The sequence below is a fragment of the Callionymus lyra genome, chromosome 14, assembly GCF_982586985.1.
Source record: "Callionymus lyra chromosome 14, fCalLyr1.hap1.1, whole genome shotgun sequence".
NCBI classification, from domain to species: domain Eukaryota; kingdom Metazoa; phylum Chordata; class Actinopteri; order Syngnathiformes; family Callionymidae; genus Callionymus; species Callionymus lyra.
The window spans coordinates 16,130,177-16,157,723 of NC_141831.1; the positions used below are offsets into that span (position 1 = coordinate 16,130,177).

Below are 27,547 nucleotides of genomic sequence, written 5' to 3' on the forward strand. Positions count from 1 at the left end.
TTACTGTGTGTAAAGTGTAATATAAATAATGTGTATTTATTTTTCATCATACTTTGCGCCATTAGTTTACTCTGGATATGTTGGACATCACATAATGAAAATGCAAATTTACGATTTAAATAACGATTAACGTGTTCACCGTGAAGGTCATTGAAGCCGTAATTTTAACATACACGCGTTTAAAGTGTCTCGTTGTAAGTTGTACTACGTAGCTGTACTGAATGCTATAATTGTGAATCGATCAAATAAAAATAAACCTCAATGCAAATTGTTTTAAAAAAAAAAATTAAGTTGTGTTTTATCAGTTAAAAAAATAATTAGGAAAAAAGGTATAATTAGTCCTACCACACGATGGCAGCAGCTCTACTTTCCCGCCCAGGATCGCCTCAACTTTAGCCCCGGAAGCGGAAACTCGTTCCTTTCTAGTTTCTGCTTGCTAAAAGACACACAGAGGTAGGTAGATCTCGCAGGTTTTATCCATAATCATCCGTGTTAATGTGCTCATCCTCAACGCAAATAACACGCCACTTCGAAAAGTGAAGTTTAGTTTGCTGCCTGAACTAAAAATGTATGTGATATTTTGATATAGCAGTTGGATTTTGTTGGGTTTGCGTATTTGCTGCTACACGTCGCCATTTTACTTTTTTTTTTAACGTATTGACGGAGGGTTTCGGTAATTTAAACGTGTTTTATCGTGACTGAAGTGTGTTGAACAATGTCTCCATGTGTGTAAAACACACTCGAATGTTAAAGCGTGGTCGGTATGTTCGTAAAACATCATTGCGACGGAAGTACATTCCGTACGCTAACATGCTGTAGCTAGCTCTTCGTAGCTAAAGGCTAAGTCAGGGTTAATCCAGCACTAAACTAAGCTAACATCAATGTAATGTTACATTTAGTTTTGGCGAGGCAAACGTTCCAATAATGTAGTTGTAGCGTCTTAAATGTAAGGAGTTTGACACCATGTGACCGTCATCCCAAATGCTACACAACGTGTGGAGTATGTCTTCACACCCAATGTTTCAGATGTTGGCAATATAACTGTTTAATTTGATCTGTCGTGTAGTAGTTTCTTGTGATGCGTTTCCAAACACTCTTGTAGTAGTGATGCCTCGAATCACAGTGTCACTAGGTAGTGTCACTAGATTGATAGCCTTGAAGCTAATGTAGCTGCTGCACCACTTTTCTCCCCAGTAATGTGCATTAACAGCTGCTGTGATTGTCAACACTAAGTCTTATTTGCTTTATTGTGTTTTTTTCTAGACGATGGCTCCCCGCAAAGGTAAAGAAAAGAAGGAGGAGCAGGTCATCAGTTTGGGACCTCAGGTGGCTGATGGAGAGAACGTCTTTGGCGTGTGCCACATCTTTGCCTCCTTCAACGACACCTTCGTCCATGTCACCGATCTTTCCGGAAAGTAAGTCATGCACTTTTACAAAATGTAAAATGGAATGTCTATCATGCAAGTTGTGAGGAGTTGATGATTCGGTCGATTGTATGTGTAAAACTATCTGAAATGTTCAATGAGTATAGGTTTTTAAAACTATTCTATCGGTAAAATGGAAATCCTCTCGATGAGCTCATTTAAAGTGATATTAAAATGGTCTGTCTTGTCTCAACTTATCTCCCAAAAATTCTACATGCATTTGTTTTCCATCCTTGATAGTTATTCAGGTCAGATTTGTAGTCTTCAATTTTCTAGTTAAACCTGGTCAGATCTGGCAGCCTTTATTTTTAGGTTTTAGACCACAATGAATGTGCCTCATGCTTAAATCTTCGTATCCAGGGAGACAATCTGCCGTGTGACCGGTGGGATGAAGGTGAAGGCCGACAGAGATGAGTCTTCTCCATACGCCGCCATGTTGGCAGCTCAGGACGTCGCCCAGCGCTGCAAAGAACTGGGTATTACAGCTCTGCACATCAAGCTGAGAGCCACCGGTGGAAACAGGTACGGTCATGTTATACAATCGTCCCAAAATCTCTTTCCGATTAAGTGTTTTTTTTCAGGCAGTAACTGTAGTTTTTAAGTAGAATGAATGAAACTAATGTTGGCTTCTTTAAAATCAGCGTTTTCTTTCCACTTAAATGTTTCAGAGGCATTTGTTGAGTAGCTGTTAAATTGTTTTTCATGGTGAATTATCTTTTTTTTAATTTGCCATTTTCTTAGGCATAAACCAGTCAAATGTTGAGTGATTTTTAAGTTTTCCTTGAATACCATGCAATAGAGATGTCATGAAATTGTCTCTCTGGAAACGATGGTTTAATGGAATTTTAAAACAAATATTCATGTTTCAGGACAAAGACTCCTGGTCCAGGAGCTCAGTCTGCTCTCAGAGCTCTGGCTCGTTCCGGCATGAAGATCGGACGCATTGGTAAGTCGAACCCTAAACTGGATTTTTTTTCTTTCAAAGTGGTTCAAACTACAGTTTAATTTCAAAGAGGCTCTGATTACTTTCTATGTATAACTGTATTTCAGTGTGAAAATAAGAATATTAAGCCTTGATTAAAGTGAATGTGAAGCAATGGTGACACTTGACTCTTAACGTGAATCTCTTGCGGTTACAGAGGACGTGACTCCGATCCCGTCAGACTCGACCAGGAGGAAGGGTGGTCGTCGCGGTCGCCGTCTGTAAACTGCAGCAAGATTTTCTCAAAATAAACACATTCAGTTGTCGTTCTGTGTTGGTCTTTCTTTGATTACTTTTTTTGGAAAAGTCACAAGATTCTCGCAAGTACAGAACATTTTAATCCACCAGAGGGCAGTGATTGATTAGTAATATTTGGTTTAAGTTAGGGTTATTTGTGTGGACATTGAGGTTAATTTAGTTTAAAATTAGGATTTACTTGATCTACCTCATGGGTGTCAAACCCATCCAGAAAATGGTGCAGTTTTTGGATCACTAGTCAAGCTCACAGTTGAACTATAACATTGTCTGAAGATTATAAGTCAGTTGCTGCTTGTGTCAGTCAATGCCTGGTTAACTTGTGTGCTTGACTGGCACCATCTTGGCCCTTTCCTGGATGGGTTTGAGACCCCTGTACGGGGTAGTCTACCACCACTGACAGCAACGCTAAGTGAGGGTATGTGTGCGACTGCTAAGCTACGCTGGTTGCTTGACAAAAGCACTCAGAAGCTCATTCTAACATCAGATCATAACTCATTGTTGCAACACTTCCCCAAGAGCATGATTTGATCCATTACGTTTCTGATTTCCTGCCTTTAAAGAACTGTAATGGGACATTTTTGCATTTAAAGTAACCCAGACCCATGTTTTTTGTATGGACACTGAACAAAAGACAAAATCCACCTGAAGTTTTCAAAAATGCCAGATTGCTTTTAAAGTTTTCGGAGCACTTTTCTAGATCAGGAATTTTTTTAATTTTAAGTAGGTCATGTGAATGCAAATTTGAATTACGTTTTCACTCCCAAGTTGAGGGATCTTTCATGATTTTAATCTTTTACAGAGATCAGATAAAACATAGAAAAATAAAAAGTTAAATAAACGAAGGCATCATTGTCAAGTTTGGCTCTTATGTTAAATTCATTCTTCAACTGGAAACATGCGCTGCTCCGACTCTTCCTCCTCCTGTTTGTGCTCTCCTTCCTCCGCCTTCTCTTCTTTGCACTCCCCTACTTCCTCCACCTGTTTGCACTCCGCTTCTTCCTCCTGTTTGTGCTCCCCTCCTTCCTCCTCCGTCGTAGATCCGTTCTCCCCATCATAGATTATGTCTTCTGGATTAGGCGCCGGGGGACAGAACTCTTCATCAGGGAGAATCTTCTTGAAGATGAACTCGGCCTGAAGATCAACATGAGATTAAAATCTGCACAGGATACTATGCATGTGTCCTCACCTGTCCAATGGCGTGTTCATGTCCCAGGGCTCCATCAGGGCCAGTGCACAGGTAGATGTTTGACGGCAGGTCATGACCTTGAACATCTACTGATGAACCGTCAGCCATGTTGAAGTAGAGACACCACAGGACGGACGGAGCTTCTGCAGCGATCAAAGAATTCAATCAGTAGTTGGATGAGTAAAGTGGATTGAAGCTGAGGAACCAAGTGAAAAGGACGGTTTGACTGGTGAGGACTACCTCTGTCGAGTGACTCGGGTGTCCGGAACATCTGGGTGACAAGTGGCGACAGGTCCTCGTGGGCGGAGCCGGTGGACTGACAGGTGAGATGGACCAAATCTGAGGAGATTTTGTGAGCTCATCAATATTGTTATTCAGATGAATGATGTTTTAACAGCGTTCAAGCTCCACCGACTCGCCAATCAGAGAGCGGCGTCAGCAGGAAACATCGATCTCTGACACCTTCAAGGACACGTTTACATTGTCAAAAGAAGCTATAACAGGGTGACAAAGAACTTTGAATCTCACATGTTCCCGGCATGCATGTCATGGTGGACGAACACAGCTCCACCATGTGGACCGCGGGACGACCCGCTTCCTCTGGAGGAACCGTCACCATGGAAACCTGATGCAGAAACAAATGTCAGGTTTTTTTGAATAGAAAATGTATCGCTGAGGCTTCGTTACCTGCTGCTCCGAGTCGCTGGGCAGAACTGAGGCGTCCGTGATCAGAACTGCACGTGAAAGAGACCTGGAAATATGGCTTTGATCAGAACGTGGTCGTCACAGACTCATCTGTGATCCTTACCTGGTGTTCGTCGTCGGCTTCTTCTCCGCAGGCACGTAACTGTCCTCCGCTATGAAATGACTGCAGCTGATTCGCTGCCCACGGCTGTCAATCACAGCTTTGCACCTAAAGAGTGACAGAATGACGAAGCAGATGTTTCATGAAAAAAGGAGATGCTCTTGTTATGGAGTATGGATGAAGCTTCATGAAGCCTCATTGGTGTAAACTGCTGGTGAAAGTTTCATACATTAGTCTATTGGGTAGAGAGTGAGAAGCTTCTTCAGTTCAATAGGTTGAGACAAGGAAAGACAAGAAGTGCCCTTAATAATGAAATTTAATATAATGAGAAAATCAGAGAAACAAAGGCAGATGAATACTACGGACGCATATCATTTCCACCTGAATATTGAATGATTGAATTGAACTTTTAGGGTTTTGTTAATTTAATTATTTGTAAGCATTAATCATTTTGTTTGAATAATTGAATTCAATATTTTCTATATTAAAAGGTTTATCTTGTTTTTAATTATTGAATAGTTTTTTTTTTTAAATAAGTAACACTTTTTTTTTAATTGTACATAGTAAAAAGTAAAAAGAGTTTGATATTCCAATTGCAATAATTAAAAATATATATAAAATTCGAAATTCAATATTTTTATTTTATATTAGTAGCCTTTTAAAGTCAATGTATTAATGTTGGTAAAATGGTACCAGCAGACAATACATGCGTTTTGAAATAAATTAAATTATTTTCCAATTATTTAATAAAATAAATAAATGTATCAATATTAATTAAATTTAGACATTATTGAATTTAATTATTAAATAAAAGCAATATCAATCTTTCAATATGCACATGTTAAAATTATTATTCCACAATGAAATGCTTAAAAAAACATTTTAGTAAAGAACTGAAAAGTTTCAACATTTAAAAATGTTTTGTTGTTTAATTTAATCATGTAATATTCTGATGGCACTGATCTACCTCCACAAAAGAAACCTGGAAAACGATGAATTATCTGTGTGGCTTTCATCACTGGCACTTCCAGGGTTAATAAAATCATCATGTCGTTCAACTTCTTGGGTGCAGTTGTAAGCAGAAACAATAAATCTTCTCAAGGTTGACACACAAACACAGACGAAGGCTATTATTGGGGATAATGATGCGCGTGAGGATCATCAATAACCTCTGACACCAGAGTTCAGCAGCAGAAGGTCAAACGGCAGAGAGTCTGCACTCGCCTCGTCCCAACTAACCATTGTAAATGACGGCTGACTAGTCCGCTGCGTCATTTTTCAAGACGCGAGCGCCCACGTGACCGAGAGGTCAAAGATTCCGATTCCGGAGGAACAATGAAGAGACAACGCTCAGGGCTGAAGTCACCGTGACAGCCGGCGACATATGAAGACTGAATCTACACGCGTGGAGAAGTCAATCCGTCAAGACCTCACGCAGCAGACGAGGCAGCAAATAATGATGAAAAGACGAGGGAAAGAAAAGAGAAGAGCAGGAGGAGGAGGAGGAGAGTCAACGTGATGAAGAGCTGCAAAGGTTAAATTATGATGTTCATTTCCCCTCCATAAATTGAATATTTTACACATCATAAATTATCCAAAGACGCCTGAATCGCACAAGGATGAGTTTAAAAAAGCTTCCTTCTACAAAGTAAAAGAGCGGGGACACCGGCTGAAAAAAATTAGCCAGCGAGGCAACAACGTAACGGAGGCAAGAACAACTGACCTGTTCAGGTTCTTGTCCACCACCAGGCTCTGGACCGAGTGTCTCAGACAATAGATTCCTCCGAACACGGCGCACATCCTGAAACACACAACAGACACCGAGGTGAAATTTATTCTCCTTGTTGGGAAACTAAAGTGTTTTACTTTGAAAAGTCTAGAAACAAAAAAGTGTTGATCATGTGATATTTAAACTGGCCTTGAGCGACTTCTGCTCATTAATATTGACAAATGTGTGTCGACAGCCACCGTTGCCATAACGACCAGCTCCATCTCTAAAAAAAACCAAGGGGGGGGGTTGTGTGATTAATCAGTAATACTGACAAGAGCCCAAGGGAGGCGCTGGTCTGATGATTCCATAGAGGAAAAGATGTAAATCTATGGAAGTACATCAGTGCCATCAGAATATTGAATGGTTGAATTTATTGTTTCAAATATTGACAGGTTACAATAATTTCAAATATTCAATATTTTTTACATTTTAATTTCAATTATTCAATATTTTTTAATTTGTAGCCTTTTAAATTCAATATTAAAACATTTAAGCATTTTAAATTCAATATAAAAATTTAAAAAAAAACACCAGCCAAACGAGTACCGAGTTACTTAATTATACTTGCATGCATAAACGATCAGGTGACGTCATCACTGCCGCATCAGTTTAGATATTTTCATGACAAAGTATCAACTTTGTTTTAACGTCTGGAGTTTAAACATCTTACACTACATCTCACAATCAAATCAGTAGATTCTGATGTCAAAGGATTTAAACAGAATATATATAATATTCTATAATATAGAAAATATCTAAACTGATGCAGCAGTGATGACGTCACCTGATCGTTGATACATGCAAGTATGATCCAGTAACTCGGTACTAGTTTGGATTGTCTGGTGGCACCGTTATGCTGAATTGAAATTCTTCAAAACATTTTATATTGAATTTGAAACGCTTCCAATCAAAAATATTAAATAATTGAAATTAAAATATAACAAATATTGAATAATCGAAATTAATTACAACAAATATTGAATAATTGAAATTAAAATATAACAAATATTGAATAATTAAAATGAATTCAAGCATTCAATTTTTGAAAGAAAAAAAAATTCAACCATTCAATATTCTGGTGGAATTGATTTACTTCCATATGTGAGGCCATACGACTGGATGACGAAACATTCAGAAACTTTTCAGCCGACGCTGGCGAAGGCATGATCTCCTTGTGGGAGGTAGCAAATAAATTATTAAAAACGATTTAATATTAACAGGCAAATATTTACTACCCTGTGTTGCAAATAAACGTTCAGCCGCTATATGACAGCTTAATTAATTCCCACAAGATACCACCAATGACTGAGGACAAGAGGATACAGTCAACTCCAGCAGCTTTTAATGTTTGGATATATTTTGGTTTAAAAACCAATGAAAGCAGTTACGACTTCATCAATGGTCATGTGGTCTGTAAATACTGCAACACCTGAGTCAAGTACTCAACAATACTACAAATATATCCTTGTTACTACAGTATCAAAATATATTGCAATAACAGATGAGGAGGACGGATGAAAAGAGATTAAGGACAGAACTTTGTGTCTCACCTGCAGAAACATTGCGGTATCTCTCCCAGGCCGTAGACCGGAAACAGAAAGGGTGTGTTGCCGTAGCGACCAAGGCAGCGCAGGAAGTGGCGTGTAGATGCAAGTCCGCTCTCGGTGGATGTGTCGTCTGTCGCCATGGCGATAGTATAAAGCAGGAAGTGCACCAGGTTGTCACCCAGCTGCTGGTCACGTAGAAACTCCACATACGGCCGACCACTGTAGGCTGAGGGACGAGCAGCAGAAATGTTTTTCTCACGATGCCCTTGTGAGTGACTTGCACACATGGTGTGATAACCTGGATCCGCTCACCCTGCTGTTCCTCGGTGTCGTCCATACAGGAAGTCAGGAAGCGCATCAGCTTTCTCTTCTCCACCATGGACAGCTGACGGCTGCCGAACACGTCGGCCCTGCTGCAGGGAACCTGACGAGAGATGAGTGGAAGTTAAAGTGGATCCGTGTTCCTGAGGAGCGTGTGCACATACCTGCTCCACCTTCCCATTCCGAAAGGTGAGAATCCGCGTGACATTCTTGAATTCCGCGTAGCGGCTGACGTTTGACTTGATGAGCAGGTCCACTAGGGCTCCACGAGAGAACATCAGCTGCACAGAACAACCAGTAAATGAGTTGGAAAACCTTGCGCACTTGCCGAGCAGGAACGCATCAGTTACCTTGGAAACCAGATCGATGTTGAACCTGCGACCTTCCTTCACCAGCTGAGCGTAGCTCACTTTCTTCTTCTTCTTTGGAAGCTCAGGCTGCTTGAGAGGTTCTGGCTCTTCTCCAGTGGTCTGGACAAGAAGTCTCGTTATCAACTGAATCTACTGGAGTATTGATCCCATGATCAAATTCCACATTACACTCAGCATCCACCACAGATTATAAAATATACATCTTAAAATAAGCGTAAACACAATGTATTTTTAGATGATTACTCCTGTGAGAGCAACTGGCAGAGGGGTTTGGTTTACTGTGAATTTTTTATATTCTTGCCAAGTTTTACATGGTATTTTGTTTCAGAAATATGTCCCAACCCAACTCTATAATCAAAGCTATAGAAATTGTAACATTTGATGCAATATTGTTTTTACCTTTAACTATTGACGTTGAACCACAATTGAGTCCTCTTGTATGGATGTAAATCAATGCCATCAGAATATTGAATGGTTGATTTTTTTATATTAAAAGGTTGAATTCATTTAAATTATTCAATATTTGTTATATTTCAATTATTCAATATTTGTTATATTTTAATTTCAATACCTTTTAATTCAAAGCGTTTTAAATTCAATATAAAAAAAAAAAATACAAAGTTTTTAAACAGTGCCACCAGACAAAACCAAACCAGTATCGAGTTACTTGATCATACTTGCATGAATAAATGATCAGGCGACGTCATCACTGATGCATCCATAGACATCTACAGTATATACATAGACGCCGCATCAACTGCTGCCGCCCACTAGAGCGGTGTGTACACAGGGCGGCCATCTTGGTACAGTGCATTACGTCTATAGATCACCTGGAGATGTAGTGTAAGATGTTTAAACTCCAGACATTAAAACAAAGTTGATACTTTGTCATGAAAATATCTAAAATGATGCGCCAGTGATGACGTCACCTGATCGTTTATGCATGTAAGTATGATTAAGTAACTCAGTACTCGTTTGGTTTTCGCTGTTTTTTTTATATTGAATTTAAAATGCTTCGAATTTTTTAATATTGAATTCAAAATGCTACGAATTAAATAATATTAAATAATTGAAATTAAAATCATGAGAATGAAGTTTAATGACACATGTGTTTTATCTACAATATTTTCACTAATAGTTTAGGTGAGTTTTATGGTTAAATAATTCACAGAAGAAAACTTTGTGCCTTTGGCATCTTCACCTCATACATTTGGAACCTTTTAAGCGAAGTCTGAACTTTTATGACTGACTCTTTAACAAATGGTTACTGACTTGATCTTGTATGTCACCAACTTCTTCCACCTTCTCTATTATCTCTTCTTCTTCTTCTTTGGTAACGGCAACTAAAACAAAAAGTGAAATTTAACAGTGTCAGCTGAACCAGGGTCATTATAGAAGATTTGGATGCAGAGTCTTACCTGCATCACCGCATTCCAATTGTCTTCCTTCTTCTCCTCCTCCTCCTGTTTGTTCTGCTGTTTTTGGTACCTCCTCTTCCTCTTCCTCCTCTTCATCTTCTTCACTGATAACAGCATGAAAAAAAATCCTCATATTGACAATTCAAACAGCTTTTCAAACACAGCGTCTTACTCACCTGGCAAAGCAGAACACCTGCAAGTTAGTGACGGAAGGTGAGTCGGAGTTGTTCAAGTTGATCAGCTCCTCGCCGTCCTCTAAAAGTCCAGACAAATCCTGGACCTCCTCTGGATGGGGGTTTTCCTGAATCACATCAGAAAAGACACCACTGTCAAAGCAGTGTACATGTTGTGCGGCCGTACACGTGTCAGTCAACTAGGTAGACTCACCTGTTGTTGCTGTATCCAGGTGAGAAGGCCATTGAAAGTGAAGCTAGCCCAGTTTGATGCATAATAACTCTTCCTGCAAGCATAAATGAAATACAAACATAAACAACGTTTGTTTATTACTTTAACTTGAAACACTCTATTGACAGATTAAGAGTCCAAACCTGTCCAGGTGGAGAACTTTCTGTCCGACTCTTGAGCAGGCAGCTCCCACCACAGACTCAGCCAGACCTGTAGAGCGAAAGTAATTTTCAAGCAAAGACAGAAACGTTTTAAATAGAAGCTAAATCATCTTTATTTAACACTTTCCATCATTTCACTGTGATCAAGCAGCTGTCACATTGTGAATAAGGAACAAAAAGACTGAGACATTTCAACTTAAGTTACCACAGTCACATTATTAATTGGATGTTATGGCTTGTTAAGCCACAATACCGAAATAAAAAAGGATTTTCAAGTCGAGAATAGACATCAGTTTTAGCTACTAGCCGCCCAGCTAGGAAATGAATTGAGTGTGAGCATTGAGCTAACACGAACATCATCGTAGCTTTTGCCCTAATTTAGATGATTTTAGCACAGTTTCGCCGTTGGAACGCGAAAGAGAGATTAAAACGACATGATTTGGGGTCAGTGCTGCTACTGAGGGTGTAGATAAACAAACCTGTTCCCAGGATGACGACGTCGAACTCGGAAGGTAGATCCTCGGCAGCCATGTTGTTGTTAGCTTCTGAATACGTCGCATCACGTGACGATCAGCCTCTTCCTGCTTCATCACAGAGAAACTGAAATGAAAATAAAAATGTATCTTGAACACGGAACTTTTGCTTCATTACTCAAACGTTTTTATTTCATTGAGCTAAAAACGATCTTATTTATATCTACATTTTATAATCCAAATATTTCGCACACTATCTGCAAACCTTTGTCTTGTGGGTTATCCCTACTATATGTTGTACTGTTGTTTTATCATATTTTATCATATTTTTTAATTAAAAAAGTATTGGAATTAAATGTTTTCTTGTGCTTAAAATATAACATCAGCAGTGCCATTTGCATTTATTTATTTTTTTATTTTGATACATTTTTAATCCTACTATGCTTCCAACTTTAGTTTAAAAAATGAAGAAAAAAAAAAAACAACTATATTTTTCACTTGTTTCTGGCAGACGTTTAAAGAATATCAAGCGTTATAAAACGGAAGTAAAGATGCAGACCTCTGGGCTCCAGTAGCTACATTAAAATAAACATACATTTAGGCCTTTAACCCTAAAAAGGAACAGATTACTCTGAAACTAATCCCAACTCATAGTCGGCATGATTAAAAAATGAGTGAAGATTTTATTTTGGATAAAAAAAATTCCAAATGTATTTCTATATTAGACATCCCTGGTGAGTTCCATTGCACCCAACATGAAACAACACACAAATCTCTCCACAAAGTTTATAAAAAACAAAACTCTCTTTCAACAAAGTCTGGTTTCCAAACTTCAAACATTTCCTTCAGGGTGACCTTGTGAGACATGGTTTCTAAAAACATGACAAGGGAACACACCGGGTGTGATGCGGCGCCAAGTGTACAGATTGTTTCTCCTGTTTCTCCCTCACTGATCTTCAGATGTTGCTGAACAGCTGGTTAAAATAGTTCATTCATTGATGTGATGAAAAAAATCCAAATAGTTGAGATGAAGTATTACGTCTAGGTCGTTGTAAAAAAAATAAGGATGAAAAGCTTGACCACTGCAAAATAGCTGTTTAATCTGTCTTTCCTGTTTGTGTCTCTGAAGTGTGTTTAAAGATAAACATGCTTTGGTCATTTGCTGGAGCCTTTTCTGACAGAGTTGTTTTTTGTAACGGACGGGTATGAAGTGTTAATGAGAACTGAGAGCTGATTGGACACTGTGATCCGCTGCCAAACTGTTCCCTTTTTTGTTAATAACCACAGAAAGCGTCAAGAAGAAGATATGAAGTCCAGAATATCCATGCCCAACTCCGTAGATGTGTGTTATCGTCTGATCATCGGCAGTGTAAATGTTTATGAGCCACTGGAATTGAGCCAGCGACGCTCCGCAGTTCCACGATGTGATGCATTTAGCTGGTTTTAATTTGCCATGTAAAGGTTAATCTGTGGTTTTCATTTAAACGTCTGCTGATGAATGTGATGGAGCTTCAGTTCTAAAAAGCCATCAGCTTTATTTATCGAGCAGTAACCAGGCTGACACTGAAATAAAACATGTGCAGGTCGTTCATGAAAACTGGTGAGCGACCCAAGCATTCTCTGAAATGTATGCCTTTTTGGCGCTGAAACAAAACAATAAAATATATGTTTAAAAGGTCAACTAATGTGTTGATTTGAGTGTCTCTTAAATATATATTGGATCTCTATTGTTTGTAATGATCAGTATGTGTTTGTACAAACGTCTCTTATAATTAAATATTCATACTTTTTAGAGAGAAAATCTTGTTTATCATAAACCCGCCCACTCTGCTATGATTGGTAATCAAGGTTTGTCACCGCGCATCATCAATCCAGGACGTCTCCCCACCTCCAAGCGACTCATTTTGTTAACAAAGTGTCACGTGATTACAGCTGGCTGGAGGAGGAGTGAAGCCATTGTTACGTCATAATGGACTTCACTTTCGTAACCTCTCGTTCGTTAAGATTTATGAGGCAGGTAATCTTTATGAAGTAATAAGTTCAAAACATGGTCATGATGAGGGACTTACTGCATCTTGGAGAAGAAGACATTTGAAACATGTGAGTGAGTCAGTTGGGTTTTTAAAACTATTACTTACATTAGTAGTCCTTTGAATTAAAGCTTTTCAGCTTGATTTGATGTGTAAATGTAGTTAATAAAGTTTGTTTTTTTCCTATTGTGAGCTTATGAGAATACACAAAAAAAAGCTTGAAGAAGTGAAAGATAAGGGAAATCAATGTTTATTTAGGCTCATTTATCCAGAGTAACAGACAAAGGTGAAGAAGAGTAAAGAAGAGAGTGCAGGCGAGGTAGAACGGGGCGGAACATAAACACTCTTATGGTTAGGGTGAAAAGGTTGAAAAAAAAATGAAATAATGAACTCAATAACAAATAGATATCAGAGACACGCCCTCAGCCTATCACACACCTTCTGTGTTCAACTTTCTTGTGATTGGCTGCATCACGTCCGAGCTCAAAAACAGGGCAGCAGATATCCATTTAAAAAGCAAAGTGACTGTGGAAGAGAGTTTTCACTTTCAACATGGACTCCGGCTCGACCCCCGACTCTCCGTTTCTCTCGGATCCGCTCTACGGCGCCTCTCATCCGGCGAGTGCGCGCCTGGACGCTGCGTTCCTGAGCGGCGCGGTGTCGAGCGGCGGAGTCTCTGTGTGTCTGAAGGTGGCGAGCGGCAGCGGCGCGGTGTCGAGCGGCAGCGCCGCGCCGCCGCCGCTCTCCGAGTGCAGGATGGTGGAAGTTCACGGCGTCAAAGTGGCGTCTTTCACCGTCAACGGCGTGGAGCTCATCTGCCTCCCGCAGGTGTTCGAGCTGTTCCTGAAGCACCTGGTGGGGGGGCTCCACACCGTCTACACCAAGCTGAAGCGGCTGCACATCAGCCCGGTGGTCTGCACCGTGGAGCAGGTGCGCGTCCTGCGGGGGCTCGGAGCCATCCAGCCGGGCGTCAACCGCTGCAAGCTCATCACCCGAGCCGACTTCAACGCCCTGTACCGGGACTGCACCAACGCCAGGTGAGCCGGAACAAATCTAACTACTAACTTTTATATAAAAAAAATTTTAATTAATAGAATATTCAAAGAATAATATTTGCAATTATGATTTGAAAACATAATTTATGTTCATTTATTTAAACAAAATCAACAATTATTGATAAACTATTATAAGAAACTATTTAAAACAACAACATTTTAACGCAATAAAGGGTGAAATAATACAATTTAAATAAAGCCAATTAAGTGGGTAATCTTAAATTTGATGAGCTCAACGAATTACTACCTGGAGGGTGTTGATGTGCGACAAAGTGTTAAATCGGATTTAGTGTGTGTGTTACGTCCCTTGACATCAATGTGTGTTATAATGTTTCCCCCATTGTGTGACAGTTTTTGGGGCTTTTACATTTTTAATGAGGCAACGGTGGCGGAAAAATAAAATGTTTTTCACACGCATAAAAAAAATTGATTTCAAAATATTTTTTGGTCAATTTGCATTCATCTCTTCTAGCTCGCGCCCTGGTCGTCCTCCTAAACGCACCTTGGCCGTGACCACGTTGAGTGACGGCTCCAGACTCCTCCCACACAGCTTGCTAAACCCCGCCCTTCTGCCACAGCCAGGTCAGTAACCGGCAGTATTGGTGATGGTCTGATGAAGCTTCATGAAGCAGTGCCATTATTTTTTAGAGCCCACTAAATGGCTGTCTCTGCAAAAAAATACATTGTATTTAAAATAATGGCGCCACCTACTGACCTCTCAACAACATGACACTGCTTCATGAAGCTTCATCAGCCCATCACTAGTAATCTGCCAAACATTCAGAGGAAAAACTCAGGCGACATTTTAAAAATGAGGACTTATCCGTAAATGGGTGTATTAATAAAGAACACTGCAGGAGTCTGTCAGAGACAAATCGTGATCAACCTGTCTGAGATTATTGTGTAGTTACTCGGTGATTAGTGGTATAATTAGCTGCTTAATTAGCAGATGTCAAAATGAGTGACAGATTGAGTCTCACACTCAAGTGTGTGTGTGTGTGTGTGTGTGTGTGTGCCTGCAGGTAAAACACATTTTTTTCTTATTATTAATCTCCGCTCTGAAAAGCCTCTTAATTCAAGTCTGTAGGCAAACACTCTTCAAATACCAGCAATCCACAACAGAGCCAAACTATTCTATAATATGTTTTAATTATTCTGTATTTATTAAAAAAACATTTTTTTTTACTGGAGGCCTTGTATCAGCTATCGGAATTCAGACACAAAAACCTAAAGGCTTACGGTATACATAAATAAGAAAAATAAACTACGAATAAATAAAATATTTACTTTCATTTAAAATGTACACATTATTACCAAATATTCTGAGGTGTATGATTTGGTTTCAGCTTTGATGACTAAAATATATTTTAAAATATATATTTCTTACAAATACATTCATATATATGTGACTGTATAAATAAGTGATTTTTAAATGAATGTACAACAGTTGAAATCTTAAGATGATATTTTTCTCATTAAAAATAAATTGTATTAAGTGTTCAATAGCGGCCGGTGATTGTTGGTCTTGATCGTGTGCATCTGCACTCTCGCGTCCACTGGCGCAGATCGGAATGCGAACAAAGATCCTGCTTAGTTTTGAGATTCAGATCCCGCCGAGACGCTCCGGTGGTCAACGTGACGACGGGCTGCATTCCAAACCTTTCACCTCCTGACAGATCTGACAGCTTAATAAAACCCACACACAACTTTATTAAAAACAGACGCACACTTTGGGCGACCGAGGTCAGAGACGGACAGATGAAAGAACCCTCACTGACATATAAGGAACATAATTAAAACATTTTAGGAAAGTGAAGTCCACAGACGGCGTTGGTTCTCCTGAGGGTCAAGAACATGTACACACATAAGACATTTCTTTATGACCTCCTTTGTGCAGCAATAAGCTTTTCTTCTGCGTTGTACGGCTATTGTCTGGGCTTTTTACTGGAGGCCTTGTATCAGCTATCGGAATTCAGACACAAAAACCTAAAGGCTTACGGCATGCTTTAATAAGAAAAATAATTTATCGCATATGCTCAACTAGAAGTGGACGTTGCAGAGGTTAGTCTTTACTACAATGGTTGGAATGGTTGAATTTTGCCGTGTACCAAATCGCACTCTTCTCCATGGGCACCGGTTTACAGTACACTTTATGACAGTGCACATACTTGCACAGTGTAGTACTGTCTCAAATCGGAAATTACGCGACAGCTTCTTCTTCTGCTACTTTTAAACGCTGATTGCAACCAGCTGTTGAAATCGTTGACTCTTCACAGCATTTTTTACAGTTATTAAGTTGTGTTTCCATTTTCTTATTACTGTTGTTGTGTTGTTTTGTGGTAAATTTAGTGTTTTCTCGAGACATTAACACTGGTATCTGCTCGAAGATACGTCAGTGACGTTATTTTTTTGTTTAGCGTCATCTACGTCACCAAGATGGCGGCCATTAAGGGTGAAAAGTGTCAATCGATCCAATTGAGTGTGCACTACATTTTTGCATACTGCTCTTTGGGACACACTTGTGCACTCAAAATATTAATTGTGAAGTGCGCGATTTCCTTAGAGTTACAATTTGAAACATTGGAAATCCGATTTTAGATCAACATTCATGTCGGGAATCTGATGCCAGTTAGAACAGAGTGGGGTCTTTATGTATAATTCAATGCATGTATAGTTAAATACACTTTGATTCACTATTATAATTATTTGAAAATCAAAGCTTGTTTTTAAATTGATCAAACCGAAAGCTTTAAATGTTGTTTCAAGATCAGATACCAATGTATGCATGACAACGTTTCAACGTTTATTCAATGTGTTTGTTATGTCTTGGGGGAGGTCAAAGGTTGATGGCAGATCAGCGAGGCAGACCATAAATGTCAAATCTGATTCTGGGTCCATCAAATCCTTCCGAGGATGTATCAGAGTTTCATACTTGTCCTTGTTGCTGATACATTTTCCCTCTCTGCGTGAGTCACGATACAATCTGGGCTCTGTTTTATTAATGCGCCACAACTCACACAATTGCTCTGATACTCCAGATGACTTCTTAAAAAAATGTCGCTTGAAACACTTTAAAGTCGAGCCTTTGGTGTGAACTAACTTAGTACTGTGGTTCGGCAACACTTCCTCCCAGCGTGTCACTGTGTCGTTACGAACCGCTGAAGTACAGCACCTCGGTTGATCTCGGGGGATTAGGAATCCCAAGATGGCGTCTATTTCATTAATTAGACGATCATAATTTGGAACGATGGAGGGAGTCATTAATAATGTATCATAAAGAACATTTAGAGAGGAACAACAACAGGAATTCATCTCATTAATTATCGATTGATTCCCGACTGTAATTAGTGTTTCTCACAGGTCTGATGGCAGAAGCCATGAAGCTTCACAAGTTGAGGATGGTTATGGGTTTCCACGGCAACGGAGGTCGGCAACACAACAGCCTGGAGTCCGAGAACGACGAGACGGGTGTGACGAATGTTTTCCCCGGATTCAGCTGGTCAAGTTTTAACACTCTTTGTCCGGCAGGTGTGAGTGAAGCATCGTGGGACAGGGAAGAGCGCCTCCTCTCCCCGTCGTCCTCAGTTTTAGCGCCCCCTGCTGCTTTGTCTCAGCACCACAGGGTCAAGCAACCCTTATCCCTGCTTGCTAACCGTAAGAAGAAAACAAAAACGTTTAATCTTAAACAGGGGAGTCTGAGCTTGACTTACAATTCCAAATCTGCAGGTTTAGCCGAGGTTCCGTTCATGGTAATGCCACAATCCTTCTTTCCTGTGGGACTGCCCCCTGCTGGTGTAGCGATGGCCATGAACCAGATGAGTCAACTGACCAGTCTGACCAACGTTGCAGCATTGATTCAGCAAAGCGAAGACGAAAAGGTTTGCTCACTTGACTCACTGTCCCAGTAAGCCAGGGTTTGTCAGATAAATCTCTCTGTTGATTCACTCAAGGAGTTCCATCCTGGCTGCCCTTCCCCAGACCAGCTTGACCTGCACCCGACTGACTCTACCAGCCATTCTCCGTCAAAGCTGTCGTCAACTTCATCTTCCTCACCTGCGTGCACTCTGGACCTTGGTCAGCACACACACACATATACACGTGCACACATATACACGTATGCATATACAAATATTTACATACTGTATATATACATATACATTCATTTATACACATATACAACTATACACACATATATTCATAATAAATTCTATGAGGCCTTTTACTCTTTATTATTATGACAAATTATTTGATTCTTAATTTCTAAATTTATTTCTCCCTAAGCTTTTTCAATGCTTTTCTTTTTCCAACCTTTTCAACCCTTGAACAAATGTGTTTGAGGTATCCCTTGTGTTGTTTTGGGCCGTTGGGACAGCTTGACCCTGAGTTGACAAAATTAGAACCTTTGCCTATTAATCTAATATAATATTTGTGTTTAACACTTTATTCATAAAATAAATAATTACATTAAATATTAAAAATATATGTATTTATTGTTAGGAGTTAAGTTGAGGATTCAGGCATGAATTCCAAAGTCTTTGTCTCTCCTGAGCACATGTACATTTGTAAAGTTACAACTTTAAAAGCATATTCAACTGAAAAGCAACTGACAAGATCAGTTATTTACATTTACCTTGCCCCAATTATTAAAAAAAAACAACAACCCCCCAAAAAAGATAGAAATATAAAGCACATCTAAGTTATTTTATATGGTGAGTGTGAATGGTTACCTCCAAATTACATTGATGATAATGTGGATTTTAAAACATATAGATGTCAGTGATTAAGATAAGCAAATGAACAGATCATTTAGTATGTCATTTGTTATCCAGAGACTTATAATATGAGTTAAACTGACATCAAAGAAAAGTAATTTTACAAGAATCGTTAGGGACGGAGGAGAAAAAATAGAAATAGTTGTACCTTGAATAAAAGAAAGATAATTGAAGTATCAGACTTACCCTCTAATATTAGGTAGTCAAGTTGTGTTTGCTGTTTTGGGATTCACATTTACTTGGTTTTGGCACATATTCTTAACCTGGCCCTTCTTGAAATAAGTCTTGGTTTCCTTTCCTAGTTAATGTTGTCCCGAGTAGAAAACTTAAATTGTTGGTTCTGTTCCCAGGTGTTCAAAAGTCCTGCCACCTTCTCAAACCCGCCTGCGAGAAGCTTCCCATGACCTCCCAACTACCAACAGCCACTCACCCCAATTTCACCCTGGACCCTTCCTTGCTGTCCGAGGGTCTGTCCTCCCTGGAATCACTGCTGAATAACGTGCAGGTATCAGCAAAGACTTTTCCGCTGTCATGCATCATCCTGAGAGCTCACGCTGGGCTGCCTCGTGTCAGGGTCTCCTGCAGGTGGCGGTGGAGACGGTCCGCTCTCAGGACAAGAGCAGCCAGCTGGAGAGGTCGGAGTTGAAGGTGGAGCTGGAGAGAGCCAGAGACACCAGGGAGGCGCTGCAGAGACAACTGACTACAGAGATCCACACACGAGGTGATATCCATCTGCCGGTCGACTCATTAGATCAAGTCATGAAGACATTTGTCTTCAGTGTCAACACAGCGGAGGCTGAAGAAAGTCAAAAGAGCCTCACGGAGGCTGCAGGAGGCGCTGGACCAGGAGTCGAAGAATCGTGAGCGAGCGATCGAACACTTTCTGTCAGGTGATGACAAAAAACGAAACTCGAGAAGCTTTGATATGTTCGATGGATCTTGAAAACTTGTTCTCATCTGAACAGATGGAGTGATTACAGAGAGTGAGCTGGAGAACAACCAACAGGAGAACTCTGCACCTCAAGGTGACAAAAAAAACAAATTAGAGTTGAAGATTTTTAATGTTATTTAGTGGCAAATGAACAATACTAAAAACACTGATACGCATGTCAAGAGGCCTCGTTTTCTCCCCTGAAAACACAAGCATGTCCTGGGTCCCCCCAGGGCGTCCTCCTAGCTCCACACAAAGTAAGACGTTAAGGAAATGTTCTGTCAAGTCCCAGGAGCAATCTTAACTGCTTTTCCTCAATATGGAGGAGCAGCAGGTCTACTCTTAGTCACTTCTGGATGACTCACCATAGTGTCGAGACAGGCTACAGAGAAGAAAAAAATCTTTGAAATCAGACAGCATGTCACATGAAATAAATCGCATATTAGTAATTCTAAATGTTCTGTCCCACTATTCCTGCGGTTTACCACTGCTTTACGGGTTTTTTTTCTTTATTTTTTGTATTTAGCTTCCGAATTGTGTGTTTGTTTCAAGAAAATATAAACAAATATAAAGGTAGGAACAAAAACAAAGTCTTGTTCAAATCACGGTGCATATTTGACTGTGATAACATTTTTAATCGAAAATAAAGGGATTTAAAAAAGGTTTATTTTAAAGCTTTATAATGTGTTTAGAGTTATACAAATACAAGAATGATGAATAATTTGGATTCAACAAATGAAACTTCTATTTCATAATGCATGGTTTCAAGTAAGAATCAACACTGTCCAACTAGTCTGCTGATAAAAATTAACTTTCTAACTGATGAAGCTTCTTGAAACAGTGTCATGTGGTTAAGAGGTCAGTAGGTGGCGCCATCAGTTTAAAAAATGATGTCATTTTAATTAAAACAATTGTTCAACGTAAGTAAAATAGTACAGTGATTTAGTGGATTTTGAAAATAATGACAATGCTTCATTAAACTTATTAGACCATCCATACTTTCTAGATCAATGAAAATCCTATGACTCACTCCAGGCTAGTTTTTAGAGATTTTAATTACATTTTTTATCCCACTGATTGTCAAGAAGTTATTTTAGTGAGAAGCCTATGTAACTTGATGCAATATTTAAAGTTAATTGAAGGCGGTTTGTAATGTCCAATATTGTCTGCATTCACATGATCCCTAATAAAGGTTAAACAAAAGTAAACTTAATAAAATGTTTTAATTATTTTCTTTGTTTCTGCAGAGAAAAGAACGTTCACCAGCCTTCATCTTTTCTGAAGATGGTCAGAGGGGACTCCCAACATTCACGTCCAATAAGTTGTTGTTCACCCTCGAGCAAAACCCAACCAGGAAACTGACTTTTTAGGTCACCGTGTACAAAGGAAGCCAGCTACGACCACCTCCACAGAGGAAATCAAGTGTATTCAATTACCGTTTGTTGATCTCGTTAACATCCCTCCGTCATTAAGCCTGTTCATGTATCAAACGGAGAATGTTTGCTTGAGCTAATTATAGGAATAAGTTGATAATTAATTAATCCCCCAAAAACCATCAACAACACCTACGACTGTTTATCCACCGGACCAACACGAGTCAGGTAATTAGCGAGAGAGAGAGGGGGAAAGAGAGGGGGAGAGGACGGACGGCTGGACTGATAAACAAGAGCACCAGGAGGATTTCAGACGCTAATAAGATGCTAATGAAGGAGTCTAAACCCCGCCCACTTATTCAAATCTCAACATGAAAGAGGAAACTTTGAACATTTACATTTTGTTGTTTAAGGGCAGAGTATTTGAAAGTAAGCCGGGATTAATTCAGGAGTTTTAAAATGAATTAAGTTGGAGGTAACGAGATCAAACTCTGCTTTCCAAGCTGCTCTGACAAGAATGTGATGGATAGAAATGTATTGATCAAGTTTAAAAAGAAAAACCTTGACGTTGGGTAATGTCTGATTGTCCATTTCAACACTTTAGCTTCAGACCCCCCTGCAGATTGACCTTTTTTTAGATCAATATTTGACCAAAGGTGTATTAAAAAAAAGGCTTTAAAGACATTTCTTTAAAAGGTAGATTATAAATATTTCAATATTTTTCTTAAAATCTCCCTCAAATCTTGCAGACACAAAAACACTTAAAGACCGTTACTTCAAAATAATCCAATGGGTACATGTCAATCAAACTGTCATTTGTTCAGCCCTCTCCCCTCTCCTTCACTCAAACCGTTAAATTCACCTACCCCTTTAATACAAGTCCTCTTTTTGGTAAGGAATTTGTTTAAAAAAGAAAAAAAAAGAAAAAGAGTCTCAATGTGACATTGTAAATTTTATTGTGGGTCACTAAACTAACAAAAAAATCAACTCATCATTTCACATGCTAAAATAAACAACACTTGTACGGTCATGAGTTTCCTTGATTGAAGACTTTAATATTTTGGTCGTTTCACATCAACCCTGCAAGAAAAACATGTTTTTAGTGTTTGTTTATTGTTACTTCTTATTGTGTGAACTCACCCGTCAGCTTCCGCCTTCTTCCTCTTTTCCAGGATCTGAATAATGAAGTGATTCAAGATGTCATTTTAAAGTACAGAATCAACACTGTTAATTAAGACTCTATAAACGCTTAAACATCCAGAACATCCATCACTGTCTCTTACCGCGCTGATTTTGTTCCACTGTCGGTCCAGCTCTGCCTTCTCATTCTTCTCCTTGAATCGACGGGTCTTCCTGCCTTCGGACATCTTGATGCCGTACTGGAACGCCGCCCTGCAGGACAAACGGAGTAAGTGTGGGTCACGTTGAATAAGAGCTTAATAGACAAAAGTGGCCGTACTTGGGCAGCGCCTCCTTATTGTTCATGTAGTCAGAGTATTCCTCCTGAGTGTCGAAGTCCCAGCGACCCAGGGGGCCTTTCTTGTTGCCCTGAAACAAACAGTTTTTGAGTCGCGAAACCAAAGAAAATCGATATAGAAAGAGTAAATGACAATGCGAAATATTTACATAAACATTCAACAAACTGCTGAATAGTTGAAGGTACTTGTGATTAAAGGAAAAATAAATAATGATAAACCAGATAGTCTAAATACTATAAATTATTTTGATTAAAATGATGTATAGTCTTATTGTAAAATTACAATAGCATTACTTTAATATAAATGTGCACACAATTATTTAATTTGATTTTCTATGATGTACTAATGTAAAAAAAAAAAATACTAAGAAATAAACCAAATAAATTAAATTGAACAGCAAAAACAATATATATATATGAATTTATTATGTTAATGTGAAATATTATCGTATTGAAATAGATTTATTTTAATACCTGGTCCATCTTGCTGTAGTCGACTTCTTCATCACTGTCCACCGCCAGATCATCCATCCTGGACACACAGTCACAGTCTCGGTACATGTTCGACTCTCAGACGTGTGAATGTTTTTTAGTCTTACGTTGCAGGGTAACACTCGGCATACGAGTTGGATCCTCCAAAGAAATCCCCCAAATGTTCTTTTCCATCTCTCCGGGTTGTTCAAAGAAGTTAAGGACTTAAAGCGTAAACACAAACAGCAACACACACACAGAAAGACCGATAAAAGGATATGCCTCCTGCCACTCGCTACCACCCTGTCCTGCAAACTTCTCGTTGATCATCTTGATCTGCTCTCGGACAGAAGCAGGACCTGAGACACAATCGGACCACTTTAGTTTCTGCAGGTTTTGTTTGCGTTGCTCATGGATCTGCTAAAACATTTGATTTAACTCACCTGCGTCCACCTCTATCACCTGCAGACAAGAGGAAAAACGGTTACCTCACTAGCTGTTGTTAAATGCAACATGAAGGAACCAAGAGCAGAACCTTGAGTTCTTCTGCTCGCGGCTTCTCGAAGTACTCGTGTCTCCGGCTCTTCTCCTCCTCTCTCTCTGCGCGTCTCTCTCTCTCCCTCTCTCTCTCCCGGTCTCGCTCTCTGTGTCGCTCCTTGTCTTTGGAGGGTTTGGAGGACGAGGACGCAGACGGGATGTAGTCGCCGATGTCGTCAAAGATGCTTCAAGAAGAAGACATGAGAAGGTGTGACGATGTAAACAATTGGATAAAAAGGATGTTACTGGCCACCATAGCTTGGTTTTATGCCTTTTATTAGTTTTGACCTTTAAGAATATACAATAGCAAAATGGTTTTGTATTTATCTCATCAACCAACCTTATATCAGCTTCAGGAGCTCGTTTCTCATCCAGTTTCCCTTTAAGAAAACCAAAACAAAATATTGAAACAAGCCTTTTTTAAGCATTTCAAACATAAAATCAAACTCTAAAACCTTTGTCCTTTTTCTTCAACTTCTTGTGACGAGTGCCTTGTCGGAGGTACGACAAGATCTGGGTCAGTTTGGAGATGACAATGTCGTTGGTGGTGAGCGTCGTCTGAGCCTGAACGTGAGAAAGACATGAGAATCAGAAGCAATTAAGACTTTAAACCAAATATATGTCAAATCTGGTGTGAGTGTCAGTAATAACTCTGAGATACAAAGAATGACTGTTGAGTTTTGCCGATCTTTGACTTAAAATCCAAGCAATTGTGTTGAAAAAAGTTGAGAGCAGGATGAACTCTTACCTCCATGCTGGGACAGTCAGCTTTGCTGCGAATCAACGTTGTTGGAATGTCTGTGTCGATGAACTCGTCCTCCAGATCCACCACGTAAGCCATCCTGCCGGGCAGGAACAGCTCGTTCCTTTCAATTGGACCGGACCTGAACACGGTTCTGTAAATGTTCCTTCCTGGGTGAGACAGAAAATTGACCCCGTCAACGATTGCGTCTTTGTGCCATTAGCCAGTTTGACTTTTGACTCACCCAGCCGAGTCTTGAACTCAATCTTCTCCTCCGGCTCCACATCTTTCCTGCGAGAGTCAGACGCACAAAGTTGTCAAGACTTTTCAGAAGTGTCATTAATGACGGAGATATGCAGTCATACTTTGTTTCCTTCTGGACTTTCTCCATCATGTCTTCCTCTTCTTTCTCCTTGCTGGTGATTTCTGCTCGCACCTAAAGAAAAAGCAGACGATATCTACACACTTTCCACCGAGAAGAGAGTTCCTTGAGCCTAAGGCAAGAAATATTAAAGGAAATATTAAGACTTGGAAAAAAATTAAACTTAAAATTAATAATAACTCGACAAGAAACCAAAATTTAAAAATAAAAAAAACACCACATTAATTACATAGGTTTAGAGACAATTTTACCCAAATATTGACTTAAATAAACAAGTTTTTATTCAACTGAAAAAAACTGTTGATTCCCATTGTGCTGATTTTGAAAGGTTTCCTGCACGAAAAATGTTGCTTGATCAGCCAATTCTCATTAGATTTAAACTTCTCTATGATGCGCCCCTGTCCAAAAATAAACATTTGCAGATTTTTAAGTAACATAAAATCCTACTTATAATGTGGTCATAGTTTAAAGCGATTTAATGGCTTATTAAGGCCTTTTTCTTAATACACCATTTTTATGCCTTTTGTATTTTCGAGGATCTGCAGGAACCCTGGAGAAAACCATCATCCTACCTTCTGCAACAGCGCAAAATCCAGACCTTTCACCAAGTGAGTATGCTCCATGTCACCACCCAAGAACTTAGACTCCTGGATCAACTGACGACGCTTCTCTGCTGCAGACTTGTCCCTACATCAAACACCAGCAACGACTTCAGGACTTCAATTCATCCAAACGTGGTGTTCAAGGTGCTTACGCCTCAGCGGTTGGTCCCACGGCTCTGTAATTGGCAGTTGTGCTTATCAGCTCCGTCTCCTCGTAGTCCTTGTTGACGCCGTCTCGTCGCTCCCGGGCTCGATCTCGATATTTCTCAGCCAGCTCACGCTCTCGCTCCATCTCCTGCTGACGGAGCTTGGCATAGTAGCTGAAGGAAAATTGTGTTGTATTAAAAGACATTTACATCTTTTTCAAGGGCTTCACTAGTTTCCTACCTCTTCTTCTTCCGCCTCCTCGCTGCTGGATCCTCATCTTCATTGTAGTCCCTGGGCATCCTAGTAAAGAAAATATCACCATCAGTATGAAAATAAATCCAAGTCCTACTACAGACGTACACCTATAATAGCTGATCACTCACTCATGATGTCTTGACTTGGATGGCGGCGCTGACGATGGTGTTGCCCTCGGGGTCATAAGCAGTTTCCTGAAGTCATCGTTGGTCAGCTTGGATCTGGAAATATTGGAAAAGTGTACAGATATAATAACACACGTGTATATGCAAATCAATTCATTATTTCGTAAAACATGACACTTACTGAGCTGCCGATCGATGGTCGTCGACTTCATGACCCTCAGGAGCGAGAGGGTTGGAGTAACTCTCAGCTGCAAAAGTAAAATCGTAAACAATGAGGTCAACATTACTATAGCTACTTAATCTTTCAGATAAATAATTCCTACAAGATGAATTTTAAACGTGAGCTGTAGTTCAGCATCTTTCATCAGACTAATTGAAGAATAGATCAGGACAATCATTTTTTTTAGGATACAAGAAGCTTAAAAAGGGTATAAAAAAAAAACTTGTGGAGTGTGTAGAGTTAGCTTCAACGACCAGGATAGCTTAGCTCGGTAAACAACCACCAACATCTCTACATATCAAAGCAACCTAAAGTAATTAAATGTCACAAGTTAAATTAAATGTATTGATAACGCTTTATATCATGTGTATGGTTGTGGTTTTGGTGTTTTAACCGGAGATTCTGTTCTTTTTCAACAGAACCACAACAAGCTAATGTTGTGTAGCCTAACGCGTCGAAAAAACATTGCAAAACAAATTTCGACTTACTCTCCGGCATCTTGTGGATTTCCTTGTTTTATTCCAGTAGAAATTATATTCCGAAACGACTCGGAAATGAGCGAATACTCTTATTCGCTATTAGCCTGGTTGCTGCTTCCTTCTTCTTCGTTTGCGTTTACAGTTCATAACGAATTTCACAAGACGCGACTGCCACCAACTGGATGATTAAGAAACATCAACCACACGCAAAACTAAACAATATTAATCGTGTCGTTCAAATGACTGAAATCATCTTGGTTCCAGAAAAGGACAAACTGATTCAAGTTAATTATTATTTTATTTAAAAAAGCATTTTATTCAAACAGTCAAATCTAAATGAATATAAATGTATTCTAACTTATCGTCTTTGATAATAAATACTGAGTTGTTGCCTTAAATAACGGGTGCAGAAAACACTTAGAATAGAACGTAGATCGTAGTGAGTTCGAATTTATTACTCTTTTATTACACATTTGTTATAGGAGCGTTGTTCTTTTAACTAATGTTTTATAGAATTTTCCCGATGACGATAAATATACTTAATTTAACTAATTGGATTTCCCCTTATTTATTAAAAACATTGCAACACAGAAAGGCAAACAATAGTATTGTTGTTTTTTGAAGAAAAGCCTATTCAAAATGTATAACTATAAATAAATGGCACATAGATGTATCTCTGCTGCCACCCCATGGTCAGTTGTATAACCACGTTAGGCTCTCCAGGACCAAATGGTGAACAATAACGTTGCATGATTCTTTTTTTTTAATCGATTATTTTAAAAAATCTGCTGAAAAGGAAATAAAACAGGAAAAAACTAAATTTCCTC

At 39.3% G+C, this 27,547-nt stretch overlaps 4 protein-coding genes across 5 annotated transcripts; 2 read left to right on the forward strand and 2 right to left on the reverse strand.

Moving 5' to 3' along the window:
- The first annotated feature begins 376 nt into the window (after positions 1 to 376).
- Positions 377 to 2,672, forward strand: rps14 (ribosomal protein S14). The gene is made up of 5 exons (XM_087807764.1): positions 377 to 453; positions 1,264 to 1,415; positions 1,785 to 1,946; positions 2,294 to 2,370; positions 2,564 to 2,672. The coding sequence occupies exons 2-5, from the start codon at positions 1,267 to 1,269 to the stop codon at positions 2,629 to 2,631; spliced, it is 456 nt and encodes a 151-aa protein (XP_087663890.1). The 5' UTR covers positions 377 to 453; positions 1,264 to 1,266; the 3' UTR covers positions 2,632 to 2,672.
- Positions 2,673 to 3,326: 654 nt separating this feature from the next.
- chm (CHM Rab escort protein) lies at positions 3,327 to 11,188 on the reverse strand. The gene is made up of 17 exons (XM_087807791.1): positions 11,129 to 11,188; positions 10,632 to 10,698; positions 10,471 to 10,543; positions 10,260 to 10,384; positions 10,084 to 10,187; positions 9,938 to 10,008; positions 8,645 to 8,764; positions 8,459 to 8,575; positions 8,286 to 8,397; positions 7,977 to 8,199; positions 6,379 to 6,456; positions 4,659 to 4,763; positions 4,538 to 4,601; positions 4,379 to 4,475; positions 4,091 to 4,189; positions 3,851 to 3,993; positions 3,327 to 3,795 (listed from the first exon to the last, which is right to left on the reverse strand). The coding sequence occupies exons 1-17, from the start codon at positions 11,178 to 11,180 to the stop codon at positions 3,541 to 3,543; spliced, it is 1,905 nt and encodes a 634-aa protein (XP_087663917.1). The 5' UTR covers positions 11,181 to 11,188; the 3' UTR covers positions 3,327 to 3,540.
- Positions 11,189 to 13,704: 2,516 nt separating this feature from the next.
- Positions 13,705 to 22,133, forward strand: dacha (dachshund a). Its single transcript, XM_087808128.1, has 11 exons — positions 13,705 to 14,189; positions 14,680 to 14,789; positions 17,568 to 17,675; positions 17,736 to 17,861; positions 17,934 to 18,085; positions 18,158 to 18,281; positions 19,330 to 19,484; positions 19,553 to 19,700; positions 19,759 to 19,869; positions 19,945 to 20,004; positions 21,158 to 22,133. The coding sequence occupies exons 1-11, from the start codon at positions 13,705 to 13,707 to the stop codon at positions 21,190 to 21,192; spliced, it is 1,614 nt and encodes a 537-aa protein (XP_087664254.1). The 3' UTR covers positions 21,193 to 22,133.
- An 89-nt stretch (positions 22,134 to 22,222) lies between these two features.
- On the reverse strand, positions 22,223 to 26,865 carry ik (IK cytokine). 2 transcript variants are annotated; one of them, XM_087807456.1, is made up of 20 exons: positions 26,730 to 26,865; positions 26,203 to 26,269; positions 26,025 to 26,117; positions 25,882 to 25,941; positions 25,647 to 25,814; positions 25,465 to 25,579; positions 24,876 to 24,946; positions 24,755 to 24,801; positions 24,517 to 24,680; positions 24,224 to 24,332; positions 24,109 to 24,148; positions 23,767 to 23,953; positions 23,675 to 23,693; positions 23,511 to 23,590; positions 23,360 to 23,436; positions 23,235 to 23,292; positions 22,743 to 22,831; positions 22,567 to 22,675; positions 22,424 to 22,458; positions 22,223 to 22,363 (listed from the first exon to the last, which is right to left on the reverse strand). In XM_087807456.1, exons 1-20 carry the CDS (start codon positions 26,737 to 26,739, stop codon positions 22,336 to 22,338), a joined length of 1,626 nt encoding a protein of 541 aa, XP_087663582.1. In that variant the 5' UTR covers positions 26,740 to 26,865; the 3' UTR covers positions 22,223 to 22,335. The 2 variants fall into 2 exon arrangements, with proteins under 2 accessions (XP_087663582.1, XP_087663583.1); XM_087807457.1 differs by lacking the exon at positions 23,675 to 23,693 and having other exon boundaries at positions 23,511 to 23,609.
- Positions 26,866 to 27,547: the final 682 nt, after the last annotated feature.

Excerpts from the sequence above, each read along its gene's own strand:
- chm (XM_087807791.1), bottom strand. The coding sequence starts at position 11,180 with ATGGCTGCCGAGGATCTACCTTCCGAGTTCGACGTCGTCATCCTGGGA. Across the intron at positions 10,544-10,631 it reads AAAGTTCTCCACCTGGACAG|GAAGAGTTATTATGCATCAA; the intron begins GTTTGGACTCTT and ends TTATGCTTGCAG. Across the intron at positions 3,994-4,090 it reads ACCCGAGTCACTCGACAGAG|AAGCTCCGTCCGTCCTGTGG; the intron begins GTAGTCCTCACC and ends TGATCGCTGCAG.
- dacha (XM_087808128.1), top strand. The coding sequence starts at position 13,705 with ATGGACTCCGGCTCGACCCCCGACTCTCCGTTTCTCTCGGATCCGCTC. Across the intron at positions 18,282-19,329 it reads TGCGTGCACTCTGGACCTTG|GTGTTCAAAAGTCCTGCCAC; the intron begins GTCAGCACACAC and ends TTCTGTTCCCAG. Across the intron at positions 19,870-19,944 it reads GATCGAACACTTTCTGTCAG|ATGGAGTGATTACAGAGAGT; the intron begins GTGATGACAAAA and ends TCATCTGAACAG.
- ik (XM_087807457.1), bottom strand. Across the intron at positions 22,832-23,234 it reads ACTACAGCAAGATGGACCAG|GGCAACAAGAAAGGCCCCCT; the intron begins GTATTAAAATAA and ends TGTTTGTTTCAG. Across the intron at positions 22,676-22,742 it reads AATAAGGAGGCGCTGCCCAA|GGCGGCGTTCCAGTACGGCA; the intron begins GTACGGCCACTT and ends TTTGTCCTGCAG.
- rps14 (XM_087807764.1), top strand. The coding sequence starts at position 1,267 with ATGGCTCCCCGCAAAGGTAAAGAAAAGAAGGAGGAGCAGGTCATCAGT. Across the intron at positions 1,947-2,293 it reads AGAGCCACCGGTGGAAACAG|GACAAAGACTCCTGGTCCAG; the intron begins GTACGGTCATGT and ends TTCATGTTTCAG. Across the intron at positions 2,371-2,563 it reads CATGAAGATCGGACGCATTG|AGGACGTGACTCCGATCCCG; the intron begins GTAAGTCGAACC and ends TTGCGGTTACAG.